Source organism: Drosophila grimshawi, unplaced genomic scaffold (genome assembly GCF_018153295.1).
Source record: "Drosophila grimshawi isolate 15287-2541.00 unplaced genomic scaffold, ASM1815329v1 contig_311, whole genome shotgun sequence".
Lineage (NCBI taxonomy): Eukaryota > Metazoa > Arthropoda > Insecta > Diptera > Drosophilidae > Drosophila > Drosophila grimshawi.
The window spans coordinates 29,259,823-29,282,489 of record NW_025063098.1 but is presented as its reverse complement, the minus strand read 5'-3'; the positions used below and the strand labels follow the sequence as shown (position 1 = coordinate 29,282,489).

The 22,667-nt window shown below is 35.2% G+C and overlaps 1 protein-coding gene across 4 annotated transcripts in view; it reads left to right on the top strand.

The window, feature by feature from the left end:
* LOC6569629 (pneumococcal serine-rich repeat protein) overlaps positions 1 to 22,667 on the top strand; it is a 63,654-nt gene that overhangs the window by 3,503 nt on the left and 37,484 nt on the right. The window contains exon 1 of one of the 4 annotated variants that reach the window (XM_032741679.2): positions 1,175 to 1,469. The exons of 2 other annotated variants lie outside the window; for them this stretch is intronic. In XM_032741679.2, coding sequence (XP_032597570.1) covers positions 1,467 to 1,469 — 3 coding nt within the window. In that variant the 5' untranslated portion in view covers positions 1,175 to 1,466. Of the gene's footprint in view, positions 1 to 1,174; positions 1,470 to 22,667 lie in introns of those variants that run through there. One more of the 4 variants, XM_032741676.2, reaches the window with a different exon arrangement.

Sequence of the window (22,667 nt, the reverse complement as noted above, 5' to 3'; positions counted from 1 at the left end):
GCTGTCATTCTTTGCACTCGTTGCGTGTAATTAAGCAGCTAAACGATAAGAAGCAAAGTGGACACTGGGTCAACTTGGACTCTCTCCCTTTCTCGCTCTCTCTCATGTCTCTCTTTTGTGTCTATCGTGTCTAGACTTGTTTGTTTTGCTTTGCTGCACTTGTCGCTGCTTCTTCCATTGGGGAGTTTTCAATCAGAGCTATTTGGTCATTTTTTTTCTTTTTGTTTTTAGTTTGTTCTCTCAAGTGCATTAGCCTTTGGCATATATTTTTGTTACCTTTCATACTTCTAATTAGCTGCTAATGGATGAGCTTGTGCTTGGCATTTGTTTACCCACAAATTAAGCCCAAGAAAAATGCATAAACAAAATAACAATTGAAGCATAATAAGAACATAGACAAAAAGATACAAATGCAGCTGCTACTGCTAATGTTGCTGTTCATATTAACACGCTCTCTCTCGTGCTCTCTGCTTTCTTCCCGTCTTGCTCTCTGAATTCAGCGCTTTGTGCTCAAACTGGGACTGTTAAGTTGCACTCCGCTCTCTCTGCTATTTAACCTTAACTGCCATGAGTCATGATGCTAACTGTTAGCCCTAGTGTTTTTTTTCACTCAAGCGCTCTCGCTCTCGCGATCTCTCCCATTGAGTGTTAACAGTGAGCGCAACTGTTAAATATATGTGTGCGCTCTCATTGAGCAACAACAGCACAATGTTAAACATTGGTAAAATATTAACAGCTGTTGTTGTGTTTGTATTGTACAATTTGCCGTTGGAGCGTGCGGTCGGCTTTTTTTTTCGCCGCGCTTCGTTTACAAAAAATCAGAAATACAAAGAAGTATCTGTCAGATACACGCGTCTCTTTTCCTGGGTGCCTTTAACAGTCATTTGTGTTGTGCGTTGTGTGTTGTTTATATTTCCTTATTTTTGGGCATATTTTCTGCAACAGCTGAATCATCATCGGCTTTGTTTTTGTCTGCTTGTCGTTCAGTATTCGAGTTCGAATTAAAATTCGAATTTTAAGTCGCGCTCTTTCGATTGCTGTTCTACATACGAGAGACATCAACACACACACACCCACATACACAAATACATACACACATATGTAAATAAATAAATATTTCTATGAATTTGTAAATTATCATTATATATTTAAAATTGTGCTTATTATGAAATAGCAAAAAGATAAATAAAAATAAAAAATAGCAAAACCGGTCAACAAAAAAAATACAAATAAAAAATACAAAAAAATAAAAGTGAAATTTCAAAGTTATGCAAAATATATTTTTGCTGATTTTAAGTGCCGATTGTGACTAGTGAATATATATGTATATATATAACTATATAGTATATATATATCAGATACATAACAAGCTCTGCTTTCATTTGGATTAAATTGAATGTGTTTCTTCATCAGCAGCATCATCTGATCTACTCTGAGACCCGTTTTAAATGAGATCAACTAGATAAATGGTGTGTATCTGCAACTAAACTAGACTCAACTAAATTAAATCATATAAATAAATCTTATCCGCCCTTCTCTCCCTCTCTCCACCCATCTTTCCCGTTTGTCACTTATCTCACCTCTGAAAAACTGAAAAGATTATAAATTGAATATTTTTTGCACGTAATTTGTTGCAGCGGAAATTAAAGTCGGGGGAAAAAAAGATATCTTTGATAAATACTATGAGAGAGGGAGAGAGAGAGAAATCAGAATTAAAATTGATAAAAATAATGCGTTGCAACAAAATATTACTCGTTATTGTATGGATTGAATTAAAGCTAGTCAACATTCATATTAAGGTGATTAAATTAATATTCTAAATATCTAAGCAATCAGAGTACATATACTTGCAGTTACAGACATGGAAAAGATAAAATATAAAAAATATGGAATCGATAACAGCGATAAGTGTTAATCGGTAAAGCTAATATGTGTCCTTTAATTTCAAAATCCAAAATCTAAATATATATAAAAGGAAGAAATGTAAATAATCTCTTAGGAGAAAATCTGTGGCGAAATATTGAGACAACACTCACTGTTAGCTTATATTGCTTATAAAATATCTGAGATTATACATTTTATGTAGCAGCAGTATTAATATTTTGACAGCAACTGTATATTCTGAGTCAGCATTAAAAGTCGACTCGATCTAAAGAGCTGTAGACTTCCGTTTCGCGAAGACAAATTTCCGATAGCAACAAAAGGCATAATTGTTAAGATATAGCCTTCCAATTGATATATAATATAAACAGATATTTTATTAAGATTGAAGATAATAACATAACTATCAGCTGCAGGGTATCTGCCGCTCTCTCTCTCTCTGTATAATCTAGAACTTATTGTTTAATAAATAAAAAACAATTATAAATGCTCTGCAATTTGAAATAATGCGATTGTTAAGATACACCTTTATATGAATGAGGATATATAAAAATAATTTTTTTTATTTATTTTGTACATTTTTCTTATGGCTTTAAGAACACTAATCTTATTTTAAGCTCGTAAAAATTCGCCTTAAAATACTTATATTATTTATTTTATTTATTTTTAATCTCACAAAGACTCCGATGAGCTGCACAAACTTAATGGCTTAGCTTAAGATCTCATGCACTTAATTGCAGTTCAGTCAACTTTCTTTTGCAGTAAACTGACCTTACTTAACCTGCGCCCTCTACCCTAAAATCTCTTCACCTCTGTAGATCTTGTTGCATTTTTAGCTAATTACTCAAAAAGAGAGAAAAAATAATAATTTGTATGTTTTCATCCATTTAGTCGTTTGACATGCAAAGCAAATTAAATGACCAAGGCGTATCCCTGTCTCTCTCTTCCTCTCCCTCTCTATCTCTCTCTCCTTCCTTCTCTTCTGGCATTGGCATCGCTTTTGTTTATGTTGTTAATTAAGCTAGAAACTAACTACTGCTGTTTAAATTTTAATTGTTACTTCATCATAATTTGTGTGTTTTTCTCATTTTGTTTCTTTTTCTTTTCTTTCGTTTTCTTTGCCACCCATTTTGCATGGTCATTTTGTAGGGGAGTTTTGTTATTATCTATGTGTGTGTGTGTGTGTGAGTGTGTTTATTATGCTCCCATCACTACTAGCACTGTAATCTCTTCGCTTTGCTCTTTCCATTTGACACAATGTTCTGTCTCTGTCTCTGCTCGTTTGTCTTTTTGTCACTCATTCTCTCATCCATCTCCTACACTTGCGATTGATTATATGCACACGCTCTTAACTCCACCCACCCACTCCACTCAACCCCCGCCACCTTGCTCACTCCTCGTCTGTCACTTCTACTCTCTCTGTTGCCCAGCTGCATGTCATTTTTATTGCCATGCGGGTCTCGAGTTTCGAAAGCGAACAAGAAGAAGAAGCAACTGCGCTCCCCACCCCTGTTTTTTACATGGCAATTAACGTATAAATACGGAATACGAATACGAGTACACAGCAAAAAAAAAATGAAAACAATAACTATATATGCACTCAAATACTTGTTGTAAATAATATTTTAGTGAGTTTGCTTTGATTTTTTCTTCTATTTAACTGTAATTTATTTTTTTTCCCTTGATTTTATTTCAAGCTAAATTTGAAATTTTGTTAAATTATTACTGACCTAAAAAATAGTAAAATCTAAATATCTCTTAAGAAAAGTTGACACTTTTTAAATTAGCCACTCGATTCTTTTTCTACGTGTAGAAGCGTGTGTGCGCATATGTGTATGTATGTGCGCATCTATGAGTACTCGCTCATTTTAATACAAGCTTGCATGTGTGAATGTGATATGTATGCGTGTGTGTGTGAATGTAGTGTGTGCACATTGTTGGCATATTTAAGCAGCAATAATTTGAGTTGTTGTTGTTGCGCCTTTGTTTAACTTTTGCACTGCTCCGTTGGCAGTTTTAATTGTAGTTGTTGCTGTTTCTTTTTCAGAGCGCGTCTCATTTCTTTATTTCTCTTTTCCTTTTTTTTTGCTTGTCTGATTGTTGTTTAATAATTCAGCAATTTTATTGTTGTTCGCTTTTTCGCCATATTTTTCTGGCACAATTCGATTGTCGCCCAAAAAAAAAATCAGTTGGTCAGCTTTGTGAATTCTTTTCCTCCCCTTCCCTCGCTCTCTACGCCACCCCTAATATACATTTTAGCTAATTAGGCACTCCAACTAAAATATCAGCGCCTTTCCATTTTTTCCAACTTTTGTTTTCTATTTTTTGTTGGCTAATTGATGAAAATAACTGAAAGCAAAATTGAGAGCAAAACTAATTGAAAATTGCTGTACTCTAATTGAGAGATACGAAGTGTGTGAGCGGTTGTGTGTGAGTGTGTGTGTAATGCGTGTGTAGACATGCAAGGGGGGAGAGTCTAACAGGTTGTTTGGAAAATATTAATATTAATATTGGTTTGCAACTCAACCTCGATATAAAAGCGGCTTGTGATAAAAATAAATTTAGATAAAAAATTAAAAACTGTAAAACATCTTTTTGTACACAAAATAGGGGAATTTTGTTTAAATAAATTATACATTTTTAATTAGGCAGATCATAAATAAATAATTGTTGAAGTATCACCTTTAATGTAAACATGACTACTTTATTTTATATAAATAAATAATGAAAATTTTGATCAATTAATAATACAAATATAAACCAATAAATACACAATAAATAATCTGTAAAAATTTCAACATTCACTTATAAAAAACCCCTTATTCTAATAAATTTTTTAAAAACCGACTGCTTCTCTCTTACAACATTTTATCTTAAGTTAGTTTTTTGCTTAAATTCGTGGTATTCCCCTTTAAAAAATGCACTTGAAATGTGTTTACACAATTTTTTCTGATGGCTTTAATCAATTTTCTTGCGCAAGACTACAAAAACAATAGTTGTTGTTCCAGTTCTCTTTTTTATCGAAAATCGAATGTTTTTGTTAGCTGTTTATTGGTTGGGATTCATGTGATTCGTTCGTGATTTGCACAAATGAGTTTCTGCTTTTTTTCCTCTTCTTTTTTCCCTTGCATTTTATTCATATTAATCTAATCTGCATGTCAAATGTTTCAACAGCTTTTCTATGCAAGAAATACCTATTTGTGTAAAAGTTATATACAGTTATATAAGTTATATATATATATATATATATATGCATATATATATCTATTCACCATATGTATGTGCATTTGAGTATATTGCTCTTTCGGGTCGAGCTTTAACCTTGATGTCGACAAAAATAAAACCACACAGAATTTGTTTGTATTTCTGAAGTTGTTACAACGGCGAATCGAGCACTTAACAACAGAGTAAGAAAAGAATCATAAATAAATATATCGATCACGATGACGTCGTGACCCTTCCCTTGGAAGGGCTATTATTAATCAGTTTCCAAATGATATGCATTTAACATTGCGTTCGATTTTAATTATTATTTATATAAATTTCAAGTCTCAAATATATTTTGTTGACTAGTGTGCTTTTGTTCTTGTTTCTTGTTGTCTTTTTGTGTACTTGAGTTGTGACTTGTGAAATTTCACACATTATTTACTTCGTTTAGCTTGACTGTATTCAATGTCTCTCTCTCTCTCTCTCTCTCTCTCTCGCTCGATCTCTTTCTGTCTCTCTCTGTAACCCTGCCTTGCACCTGAGAACTGGCACAATTGGCAAATTCAATGCAACATTTTATGATGATTACTTTAATTTATTTAAAATTGTATTATTTTTTATTTAAATTTGTAAATTTTGCTGTTTTTGTTGTTAATTTATTGTAATTTTTTAAGTAATTTTGGTTATTTTATTTTATTGTTATTTATTTGCCAATTTAGTGGTTTTTTTTTTTTTGGTTTTTGTTTTATTATTATTACGATTTGTTCTACTTTCCATGCGTTGACTTCACGTGGGCTGTTCAAAGAGTTTTCCATTGCGAATCGTAAATAATCGTAATTTTGTAACAATTTAATTTAGAGCATAATTGTCATAACTAAGCCAAAGTCCCCTGAAGATCATAATCAAAAAACACTCGCACGAGCCACAAAATTTCCGTTTGGCAATTGGCCAATTGGCCACCGGCCAAGACAAAGTCGTCGAGTCGAATTTGGATCATAAATTGCGCTATAAAGCGCACAATTAAACTTCCACTCCGTCAACAACAACAAAAACAACAAGTAAAACAACGGCGACAACAGCGTTGGCAAATTGGCAACACTTTCCAATTGGAACGCCAAGTAAAAGTGCTCGAGTTCGAAACAGTGATTGACGAGCAAATACCCTGTGCTGACATGAAACAATATCTGTTCTGTGTTGTTAGTAAATTTTTTCTTTTCCTTTGAAGGGAAGAGTTCTAAAAAGTACAAATAAATTTACTTATTTCCAATTTTTATAATTATAAGAGTACAATAGAAAATGTGTGCTATTATTCATTCACTTTCTTTCTAAAAGTTAAAAGCGTTGAATAAAATGTTGTTTCTGATTCTTTCCAGCTTTTTTTTTAAAGGGTATTTTTCCACTTCTAAAAAGGTATTCTTAAGTTCCTCAAACTTGCAAATGAAAAGATTTCTTGTGAGGGTGGTGCTAATATTATTTATCGCAAATATCTAATCGTCAATGAAAATATTTGTTTTGGCAATTAATTTTAGTCATATTGCCTAAGTGCAATTGAAATTCAGTTCATAAATTAAACTTATGCAATAAAAATACTTCTATTTTAATACTGCATTAGTAAATTATGCGCAGGGTATACACAAAGAAAAAATAACTGAAATCAAGTTAATTGTTGGTTAAAAACTCTTTCAGCTCAGCTCTCTCGATTTCAATTCGATTGTTTTTTTTTTTTTTGCAATATTCGCCGGCAAATTTTGAGGTTGGATGAGCAAACATCTACCCCCTGCATCCCTTGCACCCTGAGCAATCAACAGCTGCTGCACCCGTAAATCATGTTGATTCATAACATTCGCCGTAAAATTCGCCGCCTCTGTGGCGAATTTGTCAAATGTGTTTGCCTGTCTGGCTGTGTGTGTGTGTTTGACGGAATGCGGAAATATTGTTTGCCGTTTTTGTTTGCCTATTGCTTTCTTTGTTGTTGTTGTTGTTGTCGCTTCTGCTATCGGCTGCTGCTGCTGCTGCTTTTGTTGCTGCTACGTGCGCAATTGGTTATTGTTGTTGTTTTTGCCTTGTTTCATATTTTGCCTTCTGTTTTGTGTCTGCTTCTGCTTCTTCTTCTTGCCTTGCTCTCTCATAGATAAATGCGTCGGCATTTTCTTTTGCTTTGGTGCATGACATTAAAGTTTTAAATTTAAATGCAGTCTGCATTCAGGGTACCCCTCACCGCAACCCACCCCACCCCCTTTTTTTTTTCTTTTTTGAATGGCACTTAACCCTTGTGCGCACAATTGAACTTTAGCAAGTGCGTTTATTTTTTTTCTTTTCTGCTTTTTTTTTTCAATTGTTTGCTAAAGTCGCGACCCACTTTCCAGTTGCACAGTAAACGCTCGATATGTTGGTGTTGGTTACAGATTCTCTGCTTGTGTGTTGATTTAATTGTTTACATTTGTGCTTGCTCTGCATAAATATAATTTACAGTTTGGCTTGTCGAGTGTTGACTGTAATTGCTGCTGGTTTAATTTCATCAACTGCTCAATTGCCACCCACTTGAGTGTGTTCAAAAAGCGCATAAGCCGCATGTTACCGGAAAAGAAGAATCGAGAATTGCATTTGAGTTTGTGCCACAGGCGCGTGTTGCAAGCTTTTCGAGTTGCAAGTTGCATTCGTTTTTTTGGTGGCGATCGCGTGCCTTCTGTGGAGACACGGAGAGCTGCAACGGCAAAGACAACAACAACAGCAAAGGCACGATTTTTCCAGATACATTGAAATTGATATACACTTGAGTTGGAGCTCGAGTTCATTTGCTAGAAATCGAAATTTCTATATAAATATAAAAATAAAACGATTGATTTTTCGTATGTGAGATATAATATAGTAGTCCGATTTTGATGACGAGCATGAGGAGGAATATAATCAAAGGATTATTGAGTGCGTTTGATTCAGAGATCTTGCTAAACAAATACTTTTTCATACAAGAACGCATCGTAGTTGGTAAGCAAATATGTTGTGAAAAGCATAATGGTAAGCATATTGTGGGTTAGTTTGGTTTGGATGTCTTCGATAGCGAAAAGGGTTTTCTCTCATTTTTCAGAAGATCGCTTTTATGGAAGCTATAGAATATAGTAGTCTGATGTTGATGTTCCGACGTATATTTCACGTTAATATAGAAACAGAAAGACAAGGGGATATTGCTATATCAACTCGTCAGATCGAGATTATGTATACTTTAGAGAGTCGGACACTCTATAAGGGTGTATTAACACATAACTAACGGCAACTGTCGCAGTCTAGTTATACTTTCTATCTGTAAAAATAAAATAAAAAAACGAATTTATGTAAATATTTGCAATCTGTAAACATATTTACCTTGATTTATTCAAGCTTTAATTTAATTTCTCAATTTATTCAATTATTATAATATGCCACCTTTTTTTTCAAGTGTATCATTAGTTAATTTTTCGGAATAATTTTCGATTGCCAATCAATGTTGTTTGATTTGTCGCTTTTTCGTGCAAATTTCAAAAGTGTGACACGCGACTTAAATGAGATTTAAATGACGAATTGCGCTGTGGCATGATTTCGGTTAAAACAGAAAACCCATCTGCTGCAGCATCCTCGTCCACATCAACATCAACATCAACATCAGCAACAGTATCAGCATCAGCATCAGCATCTTCAACTGTTTGACCCACTTAGAAAAGTGGTTGCTTCTCTTTTTGCTGCTTATTTATTTATTTTTTTTTTGTGATTTCCATCATTAACATCAACAATTGTCAGTTTTGCCCTTTTGCGCTGCACTCCGGTTCAACTTCAACTTCAGCTTCAACTTCAGTTTTAGCACGCTTTTTGCTTCTAGATGGTCTCAGATCTGTTCTACGTATTGTAAATGGGGTATGTGAGGTATATTGGCTTTGTGCACACTTTTGTGATAACAAATTAATTGACATAAAATCAGAGTATAATTAAATGAGAATGCAAAAATAATAAGAAAAAGAAAACAGAAAAAACTGAATCGGAATAAAAAACGGTTAAAGATTGGTAACACAGAAATTGAAGCGTTAAGAAGAGAGAAGGAGACAGAGATAGGCAAAAAATATATTATCATTTCAATTTAGTTGATTGAACATTAAAAAGGAAAACTTCAACTAGAATTTTTGAATGCTATTCAGATCGGTAATCAAATGTTGCTGTATCTTAGAGTATCTCACAGTCGAAACTAGCTAAGAGTAACTTAGTCGATTCGAGTTCTTTTGCCAGTGTTCAAGTTGTTGTTGGTAATGTTGCCATTCCTTGGTTCAAACTGTGAATTTTGTTGGATGAGCACGATTTGTGTCCATATTAGGCTTTAAACTTGAAAATTTGTTGCTGCCAGCGTTCTACAGGTTTTTCGATTGCTGCTTCTTCTTTTGGCCAACCTGCTGTGCTACGTGGGAAGTTTTTCATTTATGATTTTTGGGGGATTGGCAAAGGAAACGTTTGCTTGCCTTGAAAAGTGCAACAAGTTATTGTTACTGTTGTTGTTGGTTTTGTTAATTGAAGGCAATTAAGTTGCTGCATTAAGGAAACAGCGTTTAAACATGGCCGATAGCTATTTACAACGCACACAGATACACTCATAGATACAAACACATGCAAGAAATAACTACAAATTGTATTTCGAACACTTGTCGACTTGTGAGCCACATTTTGTATCTTTGTATCTACAAAACATGCCTGTGTTGTGTGTTGTCTTGGCCAACTTGCAAACGCAAACCAGCCCGAAAAGAAAATCACCTTGCGCACAGTTAGTCATTCATGGCACACACACACACACACACACACTCAATTATCTATACAGTTGCGAACAAAATAATAGCATCACTTCGAAAAAACCATCGAATAGTTTTGCAATTTTTTCAAATGATGATTTTTATTAAATTGTTTAGATAAATTTAAATTTTGTAATTTCAATTAAACTTAAATAAGAATCTTCCTCCACTTCTAAAAACGTATTCATAAGTTACTTAAACTTGCAAATGTCATAAATGCGGCTTTTAAAAGATTTATTGTGAGAGTGATGCTATTATTTTTTCCGCAACTGTATATTTATATATATATATATATATATTTATATGGATATCTGGCTGGCAGTCAGACAACAGTTAACCAACAATACAACTGCCAATTGTTAACCCAAATGTGCTGCCAACTGAGTTAAGACCAAAATAAGAGGCAAGCAGTGGGAGGGGGGAGTGGTTAGGAGGCTCAGTGGGGGTATTTGGTGGGGGGGGGCGTAGATTGGCGCCGCAGCGCGTTGCCAACTGATTTGTTGCGCATTGATTGAAGGGTAAATTACAGGTTGCCACATGCGAGATTCGCTGGCTTTTCTCTTTGCTCAGCAAATATGTATCTTATAGCTGCACACATACACATACACACACACACACCCAGCAGCAAACAGTTATTTTTGCCAATTCGCTACTTGTATTGATTTGTTTTTTTTTTTTATGTTGTATGCAAACAAATTTTCGCAATTGCTTGTTAGCTGCGTCGTCAGCTGCGCTTTTAGCCATTTATTTCTTTTTGAAGAAGCCAACATTTTGGGTTAAGCTTGGTTTAATTCTATAACTGAATATAGTAAATATATGAAAATATATCAAAAAATATATAACAATATAAGAACAAAAAAAGCAATGCAAATTCGGTTAATATTTAATCAGAAGCATGATCTAGTCGAAAGAGCTCGACTAAGAGATACCCTTACTTTTTAAATACGGAGTGGATTTGCTTATATTAGTTTAATCAATTTGAAAATACGTTAACAAATTAATGAAACTTTTACAGTTGATCAGCAATATGAATCGGTGTATAATATATCAACTATTGCTTTACAATTGTGCCTTTAAATTTGTTTGAGACATCGATTTATATCGATAAACGCAAAAGGAAGACAGTTAAAGATCAAAAGAAACAAACTTGATCTGCGTAATGCTTACGAGAACTTATATTCCAAATTAGACTCTAGCTCTTATAGTCTCTGAGATAGTTAGTCGGATATGGCTAAATCGATACTGCTCTTCTAGAATATATATACTTTATGGGGTCGTAGATGCTTCCATCTGCTGTTACACAATTTGCCACAACTTATATATTAATTATACGATTCTTGTCTATATAATGTGTTCCCTCTTATCGATCGCTCACTGTATCTCTTTATATGTGCGTGTGTATCTGTGTCAAATGCGTACGTGTGTGTTGGCCTGGCTAATAACTGCATATTAAATTCAATTTCAATGCTGAAAGTACGCAGTCACGTAATTAAAATCGCATAAGCATAAAAATTGTTTTTATTGTTATTTTTTTGTTATTTTCGGATTTGTTTTCGGGTTGCCTACGCTTCGGCATTTTAAGCACTGTCTGAAAATAATTTAAGCCAAATATGTGGAGCTTAACGTCAGCCATGACGCACTTGCTACAATTGCGACACAGAAACTAGTCAGTTGAAATTTATTTTTATAGCTTAAACTCTTGCGATCAATAATATTCTAATTACAGTATGGGATATTTTAAATGTTTTTTTGGAGCACCTTTTAAATGCAGTTCAGCTTGCTTATTTAACTGGTTAACTGGTTGGTTTTAAAAAAGAAAACTAAATAATTACAATGTACAATGTACGAGGAATAAATTATAACGTTAACACCAAAATGTTAAATGTTTTTAGAGCAACTTTTAAATGCATTTAAGCTTAATCGTTGTTGTTATGCAATATTCAAGATAAATAAATCGTTGCAAAATATTTATGGCTTTGACTTCTTAGATAATAATTTAGTTCGGTTTTTACTCGGAGCCAGGGTGTCAAAATAAATTGTATTTCGGTTCCGGTAAATGGAACTAAATTCCTAACAAAATCCGTTTCTGTAATCGGTTTTGAAAAAATGGTAAATTCCAATTCATTTTTTTATGTATATTTTTATATGTATATATTTTTTACATATTTTATTTAACTTTATTTTTTTGTATAATAAATATATGTATATATTTATTTTTATTTTATTTTCTTTTTATTTATTTTTTTTATTATAGATTTTAGCATAGGCATTAAAGTTTACTGGGTAAAAACTGCTTTATGAACTGTTAGCGAACGTTTTTACTTTTGGTCAGGGAAACTCACTGACCGATCGTTAATAACAGTTAATAATCATTTTGGCAACTCGTTAAACCTTCATTTCCTATCGTGACTCGTTGCTTGTCGAATTGGATGTTAAGATATAATCATAAAATCGGTAAAAATAGTTTAAAAATTGAGTAAAAGTCAAGCAATAATAATAATAATAATAATAAATCTAGTTACTTGCACTTTCTCAGACTATTCGCGCTTAATTTCACAGATGTTTTCAAATTACTGCCCAACATTGGTAATAATGGAGTTCCAGTCCATTGTCATAACGAGAAGCAGACCTGCAACAATATGATTCACTTTGCAACGACAAAGCAGACAACTGCTGAGAACGTTTCCTTTTAATTAAAGAGTATCTCGTTTTTTTTCAAAAGCCTTTGGCGGTCAGTGGCCAACAAAAAAGAACACATGAAAAAAAAACTTTATGGCTCATCATAAAATACTAAAAAAACAAAGACAACTGCGCGGATATGATGACCTCATTTGGCGTTAACTAAAGGTCGGGCCAAAACAGACGCCAGCTAATTGAAAGAATCAAGTTAAGGCAATGATGGCGACGAGTTCTGAGCTCTCGGTGCTGTGTGCCTTAGATTCCCCTTTGATTACATTTAATATGCTCGTTAACAGCAAGCAGTCAACAGAAAAAATGCCAACATACACTCACGCAGCTGTTGTGTGTTGTCATTTTGGCCGAAACACATTTGCCAATTGACTGGCGTTTTTTTGTTGTTGGTGATTTTTGAATAATCGTTGCAATCAAACATAATTACAAATTGTCCATTTGTGTTTCCTTTTTGCATGGCAATTACATAAAAACAATACACCAACCAAAAAATGAGCTCAATTATTGCTTGCAACTTGCAACTGCTGGCAACTGTTGGCAACACACACAAAAATCTTCATATCTGTGGCGACGCGACGCTCGATGCGGTAACTAGCCATGCCACAATTTCGGTTGCCGAACATTATTATTATTACGAGTATATTTCGCCTATCTTTTTTCTCTTTCAGTTGTTGTTGTTGTTGCAAAAACAACAACAACAATAACAACAGTTGATCATTTGCTGCTAGCCAGCAAATAAATCGTTCAAATATTGTTCGGAAAACCCAAAAACGAACAATGCTAAAAAAACTGTCCCAATTTGAATACTCTTTTAAGTTGATCTGCAAGACGTATTTGGAATTTGCTTACATTTTTATTTTTTCTTCATAAGGGATTATTTATTATTAATTTAAGTAGACTCCGAAATTAATGAACAATGTGTGTATTTTATTTTATTTAACCTTTTTCCTATTTATTTTACTCTTACGTTTTGTGATTCTTGTTTTATTATTATTTATTCCTTTTCTATATTATTTTTTCTTTTTTTTTTGTCTCAAAGCGGAATACCCGCACAAATACCAATACACAAAATATGTTCCAATTTCATCATTTGCTAAACACTGTGAATCATTCACAAGAAAAACCCGCTTTAATAACCACCACTGACAACTAAAACTGCTGCTGCAATCAGCATCAGAAACTTGTGCTAACCTTTTTTGGGTAAGGGCATGACAGAGATAGAGAGAGAAAGAAGGAGCGATAGAGAGAGAGAGAGAGTGAGAGAGAGAGAGATAGACAAACAGAGACAAGCAACTGTAAACAAGTCTTAAAGTCTTTCTTTTGCCGACTGCAATCCGGGCCAATTGTGCACTCTGTGCTAGATGCAGTTTAGTCTGGCCTATGCCCCCTTTTCCCGCCTCGGTCCCGCTCTGCCCCCTCGGTCCGTTGCGCCCCATTTTTTTTTTTAGTGCCCCGCTTGCGGATTGCATTGTCTCGACTTTTGTTGACTTGACTGGGTGACTGCTTAAAAACCCATCATCAAATGGACGGCGTCTCGGCTAACTGTAATGTCGTCAGCATCATCGTCTCTTGGCCGACTACCGACTACCGACTGCCGACTGTTGACTGTTTTTTTTTTTCATTTTTTTTTTGGTTGCTTTGGCGTCTTGACTTGTTGACTGCCTGACGACGCCATTATGAAATTGCACGGCAGTGGGTGAAACAGATGCAAAGTTTGTTTTGTTGTGGCCTGTTGTGTTTGTGTGCTGTCCCAAAGACTTTTCACCTGCCATGCAAATAGAAGGCACTTACAGCCACCCACCGACCTCCCCCTTCTGTCCCACCTGATCGCTGGCTGTCTGTTGAGCAGCTGCTGTTGTTGTTGTTGCTGTTGCCACCAGTGTTGAATGTTTGCACTTTCCTGATTTTAGCTGAACTCGAGTTTGACGCGTTTTTCGCTGCTTGCATTTTCAGTTTGTACAATTTGAATTTGCGTTTTCAATTTCGTTGTGAAATTAAGTTGTTTGTTTTTCTATCTTTCTTTTTTTACTTTGGCTGTATAATCGCACTGTGCAGCAAGATTATAAATAATAATAGCAACACATAAAGTGTGCTCTTTTTTTGACAGTGTTGGACATCGTGTTGGAAGATATCCAGTATTATTTATATTATTGACTTATTTCTCTCTTAAGACTTATTAGTCTAGATATCTGTTAGATTTCCAACGCAGTTGAATTTAATTATTGCTATAGAATACACGACTAATTATAGAAAAAATAAAACACTTGGAGCATCTACTTTGGATTTGGACATGCGATTAAACTTTCTATCTGACTTTGCCATTGTTCACAAAATTTTATATTTTCAATGTGTGTTTGTGTGTGAATTATTTGCCATGATAAGATATGAGTTTGAGCTAATTATGACTAGAAATTTTCAAGTTTTCAACTGCGCCAGCTGACACACTAAAAGAAAAAAATAAAGTTAGATGAAGAAAAAAAAAGCAAGCCACATCAAGCTGTCACTTTTTCCACCACAAGCCAAGAAAAATCTGTAACAAATGCGCAGCTGCCGCAACAACTGTAGACTGTTGACTGTAGACTGTAGAACAAACTTTCACCCGAAAAAACGACAACAACAAGCGCAACGTGCCACATGTTGCAACTGTTTTATGGCTTGAAATTCACACTCTTAATTGCCAAAGCCAGAGAGAGATATAACCAAAAGTGCCGCAGTGCATGCTGCGTGTGTATCTCATAGATACACACACACACACACTCAGTCGCTGAGCCGGCAATTAAATGCGTCTTTACGCATCTCTAGACACAACAAGTACTCGTAGAACGATTATTATCTCCAGCTCCAACTCCAACACCGATTCCAACACAGACTCTGGCCAAGAGCAAAACAATGAAAGAGAAAATTAATAACCAGATCGAGACCAGTTGCAATCACAGCAATCGGGGCATGCAGCAGCAGTTTAATTAGCACATTAGCAGCCCATCAACGCAATTTATGGACACACAGACGCACAGAGGGACGGCGGTCAGACAATGCTACAATGCTACCTACAATCGAAAGCACTTAAGACATGGTCGGTAACTTAATTGGGTGCATGATTTATATACGATTTCTATGTGCCTTAAAATACTTGGAACTATATCATTTATGAAGTCTATATTTATAAACTAAACTCATTAAAAATGAGCCATTAAATGTGTATAATAAACTTGAGCAAATGTGCACAAGAGCCAGCAGATAGCATATAATCACTTAATACAATAGTTGAGTCGATTTAGATAAAGGTCCATGAACCGACTCTATAACAAGTATTGGAATATCAATTTTCGTAAACCACGTGCAGATCAAGCTTATTTCATTTAATCTCGTTTCGAAAATATCGATAAGACTCGTTTGCCCGTAGTAATAAATGACACAATTTGAAAGAAACACTTTTCCAATTGATACATTTTCACACGTTGCATTTTCATAGTAGTTTTGTTCTACTATCAGTAACTCTACTTTGTATTCTACAGTTGAGTTTAGGGTATCTCCTTATGAAGCTGTTCTCCTTGTCTTATTATTTAACTAAATTAAAGTCTTTTATTTGATATTCTTCTAAATGCACCCAATGAGTCGGAGAATGTGAAATAAATGATACCGCATGGATTTCATAGCTGAAATAATACTCTTTTATTTCCTCAAATATTTATACGATTTGTTATGATTAATGTTTTAAATAGCTTATATAATATTAAATATTTAATATTCTTAATTTTTCGTAAATTTTTGTAATACTTTCTTTTTAATATATTTTTTACTAGCAAGCAAATTTTGTGCTATCAAAAGATAGTGATATATTTAGATATACATATTATATAGATCATAGTACACAATCAATCATCCCGCAAAATAAACACTTATCAAGCTAGCAATTTGTACTTTGGCTATAATAGCACTACACACACACAACAGTTATGACTGCCTAAGCTGAACACAAGCATTGCACAATTGGGTGCATGAATTGGGAGTGTGCAATTACCCGTTGTGCACTGTGTGTGTTTATGGGGCATAACGTAACTTTGACAGTTAGGTTTTGATTGTATTATAAAACGCAATTTTACGCTTGATTATTGAGTGGGTATTGCGACTGTCAATACTTTATTTATTTCTTATCGGGAGCTTTTTTTTCTTCTTCTTTGCTGCAATCCGTCACAGCTGCTGGAAATGTGCGTAGTTGAAGTCTGTTTCAGGTTTCGCGGTCGCATTCGCAACTGGAGCTGCAACAACAATGTATACAACACCCACTTGCGGTTGTCAGCGCACTTAGAGAGAGAGAGAGAGAGATAGAGTGAGAGAAAGGGGGGTAGAGAGAAATGGAGAGGTGCGAGGGAGAGCGAGAGTGAGATGCAGATGATGAAGTTCATTTTTCTAGCTTTTACGCTTAAGCAGGAAAAGTGCTCGTGAGTGTAAATTGTGTTAAGTTCTTTCGTTGGCTTTCTCAACTCTCGCAACTCTTTGGTTGCTTTTGCTGGCTTTCTATTGGCATCTTTTGCCCCCGCCCTTCCTCCCTGTCCGTCCCTGTTTTAGTACTGACTAATGACGTTTTGGCCATTTTGTTGCCACTTGTTGGTTGTAGGAGGAAGTCACCCTGCTCAGTTGTTTCCAGCTTAGTTTTTTAATTTATACATTTTTCTTACAACAGACAGAAAATTACCTTCCATTTTGTCCGGCAGTTTCTCTCTATTTAAGCATTCTGGAACAGAGCATTTTTTCTATCCGCTTCTTGGTAAAAATGACTAATGATAATTAGCGGCATTATTTTCCCATTTTTCTTTTGAAAGTTTTTCACATGCTGGCCAAACAGCAATTCAGTTAGCGCAATTAAAGCGTCATTTAACTGGGCGTGGGAGTTCAAAACCACACCCACTGTTTTCTTCTCTTTTCCAACCCATTTATATATATGTCTTTTATCCAATCTAATGCAATCAAGTGTTTTGACCGTATGACAAATGATTTTTTTTTTTTGGGTTTTTTTTGGCATGAAAACAAATTGAAAATTGCACACACTCAAATTTAGTTTTTTAATTAAAACAAAAAAAGAAATACAAAAGCATAACTAATGTGGTTTTTGTGTGTTGCTGCACTTGTAATTAATTGCCATCTATGTTATTAATGTGTTTTTCTCAGTGACCGTGCTTAGTTCAATGGCAATAATAACACATTACTCAAATTGCGTCTGACTGGCTTCAAATGCAATCGCTTTGATCGCATTCAATTGCATTGTTCCACTTTATGGCTGTCACAGAATGGCCAAGATTAGCGTTAAGTGTTGATTGTTGAGCAGCAGTTGGCCAGCAGCGCGCCCAGCTTGGCTTGGCCTGGCCTCTAATAATGGATAGCGTGCTGAGGCCTGCGCAGCTCCAATGAAGAGAACTACAAAAGTAGACACACGGTGAAAAAACATATAGCAGTTTATACGTGGATTGAAATTAATAGACTCAACTTTTATGTTTAATTATTTTTAAAATTTTTTTTACTTGTTTAGCGATTCAAACTTTACTAAAGAAGTTCATAGTTATTTCACAATTACTTGTTTGAAGATTTCTTGCGCTTGTTGAGTACTATTTTGCAATTATTCCTATATCAATATATATATGGGTTACTAGGGTAGCGAATACGCCCATTTTTCGCTCAGTGCGCTCAGTGCCGCAATTCACACAATTCGGCAACCCGCAACTGAGCAACAGCAACAACAACAGCAGCAATAGCAGCAATAGCAACATGTTAACTTGGTTGCTTCTTCAGCTGCTGTGGCTTACGTGTGACGGCGGCACGCTTCCGACTTTCTCCAGTCAAATATACACACATGTGTGTGCACACACACTCACACACACACGCTAACACATCACATTTGCCTGTGGCACGGCGCTATAACAAATTCAGTCTGCTTTCTGTCTGCCTAATGATCCATGCCGTGAGTATCTGAATTTCACATAAACACACCAATGCCACACAAACAAACAATCTCAGTCTCAGATTCAGTCTTAGTCTGTTCGTCGCCGGTTGCCAAATTGAAATGTGCACAGCTCATGGCTTTTTTTTTTTTTTTTGTTTTATTTTTGTTTTTTTCTTTTTATTATATGTGCAGGCTGCCTCCCCTTTCCAGTTGGCCATTTGCCAAAATGTTGCCTGTCCCTGCGCATGCTGAAGATTGTTTTTGTTATTTGTTGTTTCTTGCTTGTATTTTTGATGTATGTGCTGCCAACTGTTGGCCATGTTTGTCTGCCTGCCTGCCTGCTGGACTTGTGTCTCAACTTTAGTCGCATTTTGTTGCCTAAACAAATTGTAAAATATTCATAACACAAACACTGCGACTTTAATAGTCGAGCTATTATGTCAGGAAATCAGCAAACTGCTTGCATGACGTCTTTGTTTGTTTATTTGGGTTTCGCTTGGAAGCGCATTAGAGAACAACTCCCAAAGAACTCAACTTTTATGATTGTCTTAAAACGCAATAATAATAACAACAAGAAGCAAATAAAGTTAGAATGCCCTGGTCAAGAGTGTTCAACAAGGAAATACCCGCACTTTTCTACCCTAATAATTATGATTCACATTTTATTGATATGAAATTAATTTTGATTAAGAAAAGCTGTTTTTCTCTTCCCAATCTTAATCAAATTCTACAGGTGATCAGTAATATATCATATTTATTCAGATTTATGGAAAGATTACATTTTATGCGTAGATGCTTTCTTCCACACAACTTCATAGTAATTTTTAATATGTGCAGATAAATATGCAAGAGCCCAAACAAATTGGTTCCTCATACAAACAAAAAAAGTCTGTCACTTAAGTTGAACTTTAATTACATTTAAGTGACTGTCAATTACAGCTTAATGACTATTATTTTTGCAAACTCATGCATACTATTAAAAGTGACATAATTAAGTTTTTAATTCTTATTTGAAGTTTTAGCTAAATTACAACTGACTTATGCAATTTTTCTTTTGCTCTTTCTCTTTACAGGTAAGTTACTGGTTAACTGGTTAACTGTTTATTTGTGATGCATGCATCATCATTTGTGTATCTGCCTCATCATGGGTAAGAATAATAAGAAACATGTTTTGACCAGTAGAACAACGAGCATTGAATTGGGCAGCGAGGCGTGGCCTAAAGCAGACTTGGCCATGCTCATAGACATAGGCATAGGCATAGACATAGACTTAGCCAAGTCATGGTTTTGGCCAGACGCTTGTTGATTTTTTTATGATTCAAGCGAAATGTAAAATATGTGCAATTATAATAAATTATATTCGCGTGGATTAACGAGTTAATGACGGTAACCAAAAGAGCGCGTGTTTTTAATTGTTAAATTGCTCAAAAGAAAACGATGGCAATAGCAACGAACAGCTAACAATCTTGTCTGCTTGCCGCTTGCCAAATTTGTGTCATGCCCCAAATAAGACAGATCCGCACAATCCGGCTAACTTAACTTCCCAACGGATGTGGCTCGCTCTGTCGTATGAATTTTCATGAAAACGTTTGGTTAAAATGCTGCTATTTGTTGCATGTTCGATGCTAATGCATTTTGGCCAGGAAATCCAAAACAGAAGTAACAAAAAGAAAAACAACTGACTTGTCGCTTGGTGGCTATATTTAGTCAAGTTATTGGCGTTGCCGTGTAAACAAGTTGCAGACGACAACGACGACCTAAATTTACCGTAAAAAAGCGCTGAGAAAAGCGCTGAGCAGCAAATGCCACAGACAGCGGGTGGGTTTAAGCCAAATATGAGGGGGGTGCGAGACGGTAGGAAGTCTTTTGCAGCGATTCTCAATGCGTGTCGCCATCTCGACTCGAATCTCCAGTCTCGAGTCTCGAGTTGTTTTTGTATCTCAGGCGTCTCCGTTGCCCGTTGTGCAGCTGTCGCGAGCAGCAGCAGCAACAGCAGATGCAACAAGTTGCAAGCCAGCCAGCCAACGTCGCCAAGGTCATCGTCGTTAAACGTGGCCAACAGCAGCAGCGGCAGCAGCAGCAGCAGCACCAGAATCATTCAAACAGCCACGACAATGTTGCCTTTCCAACTGTTTTTGGTAGCTGCTTTGCTTTTTTCTTACTTCATTTTTATGCCCTTACAAAAGGTTGTAATGACTTTGTAGCAGCCTGCAAATACATATCGTATATATATACTTGATCACTAGCCGAGTTGGTATAGTTATAGAATTTTTAATTTATTTATATTTTTAGTTTTCTTTTCTCATAAGACAATTATCACAGCCTTGAGCATAAGCATAATGTTCTCGATTTTTTGACTTAAATAAATATATGCCAACAAAATTGACGTCACTATAGAATTGAGAAATGGATAGAAAAAAATGTTTGAAAAATTCAACTGAAATTTAATGAATGAAATGTGTTTATGAATGAAACTATAAGGTACCAAGTTGAATATTGATATTTTTAAAATATATTTTTTGCACTTATATTCAGCAACATAGTTCCTTAAATATATGTAACTATATCTTAGAAATTTTGTTGCTTATATACGTTTGTCGCCCTATTATGTAAGCCTTCTGCAACACGCAAAATATTTAAGCAAAGATAACTAAAAAATAAGTCGTTGCTTAAGCTCTGATTTGATCAAAGTGTTATTTTATAAAGAATATGTACCAAATCTAAATGTGTCCTTTTGCATAAGGCGTATGTCAGAAAGAATCAGATCGGACGAATATATTTAGTTGACATATAATTTAATGTTAGAAGGATGAATTTTAAGTATGATCAGAAATAAACTGTTTTGTATGGCACGATATCTGAGTCAAAATCAGCAATAACATATATTATATTGCTAGCCATATTTTAGAGATTATTTTGAAATACTTTATCAAAAACTTCGCATAACAAGAATCGCTTTAAACTCTAATCTAGAAGCGTATGTCATTTTCGGTCTGCTGTAAATGAAGCAAGTTCTTCTTTCATGTTTAGTTTGTCTTTGCTTACGTTTTTTTTGCCAGTCTGGCCAGTTTGGCCAGTTTTTAAGTTGTTGTTGTTGTTCGGCTTGGGCTTCTCCATCATCTTTTGTGCGCTTTTTGTTGTTCTCGTTGTGCTCGTATTTCATTTTTGGGCCCAACTTGTTGCCCATATGGCGCCGCTGAGCTATCGCTGAACAGCGATGACCAGCGAGCACAGCCTTTAAAGCGGAAAATTTATGAGACATACACCAATACACACACAACACACACACACACATATACGATTACTGAGAATAATCGCATACTATATATACAATTTCACCATAAATTATGCATAACCTTTCCAATAAGTCAACGAACTTTACTCGCAATTAGGCATTCAGGTAATTGTACTTTGAAAGGATATTTACAAGGCAGGACAATGGGGAGCAAATAAAATATATATATTTATATATGTTTGTGCGTGTGTAGAAACGCGCACACCTCAAAACCCACTGAACCGTGGCAAATAAAAAAATATTAGATGGTTTTTTTTTATTTATTATTATTTGGTTTTTTTGTTGTTTTTTTTTTTTGTGTCTGGTGTCCGCTTTTGAGGCCTGTCAACGCATCGTATACTTAATATGTATTTCCAGTTATAGTCGCGGACGACTCGCTTATCGATTGGTATGAATATTAGTCGATGTCCTCAATTACACACATGCACGCACACTCCAGCACACACACACCAGCACACACACACACACACACATCCAAGACTAGCCTTTCGATGCAGCATGCAAACAAACAAGTCTTTTATGGCGCTTTTCCAGTGACAGTGCATCACATGGCCATGTTTGGTTATCTTTAACTGTTTGTAAGCCAACGGAGTCATACGGCCAAAGTCAGCTTTGTAACTCGTACTTGTTGTAGCTTGTTGATGTTGTTGTTTTTGTTATCAATGACGCCGGCAGTTAAACAGGTTTTTTCGTTTCGTTTCATATTTATTTCTTTTTCTTTTTGCCCATACAACTAATTAGCGAACTGCATTTTTTATGCTGCCTGCACGCATCCAATGAAATGAAATTCATAAAATGTTGCCATGCATTTTTCTATGTGTATTGCCAACATTCCAAAATGAAATGATAAAAG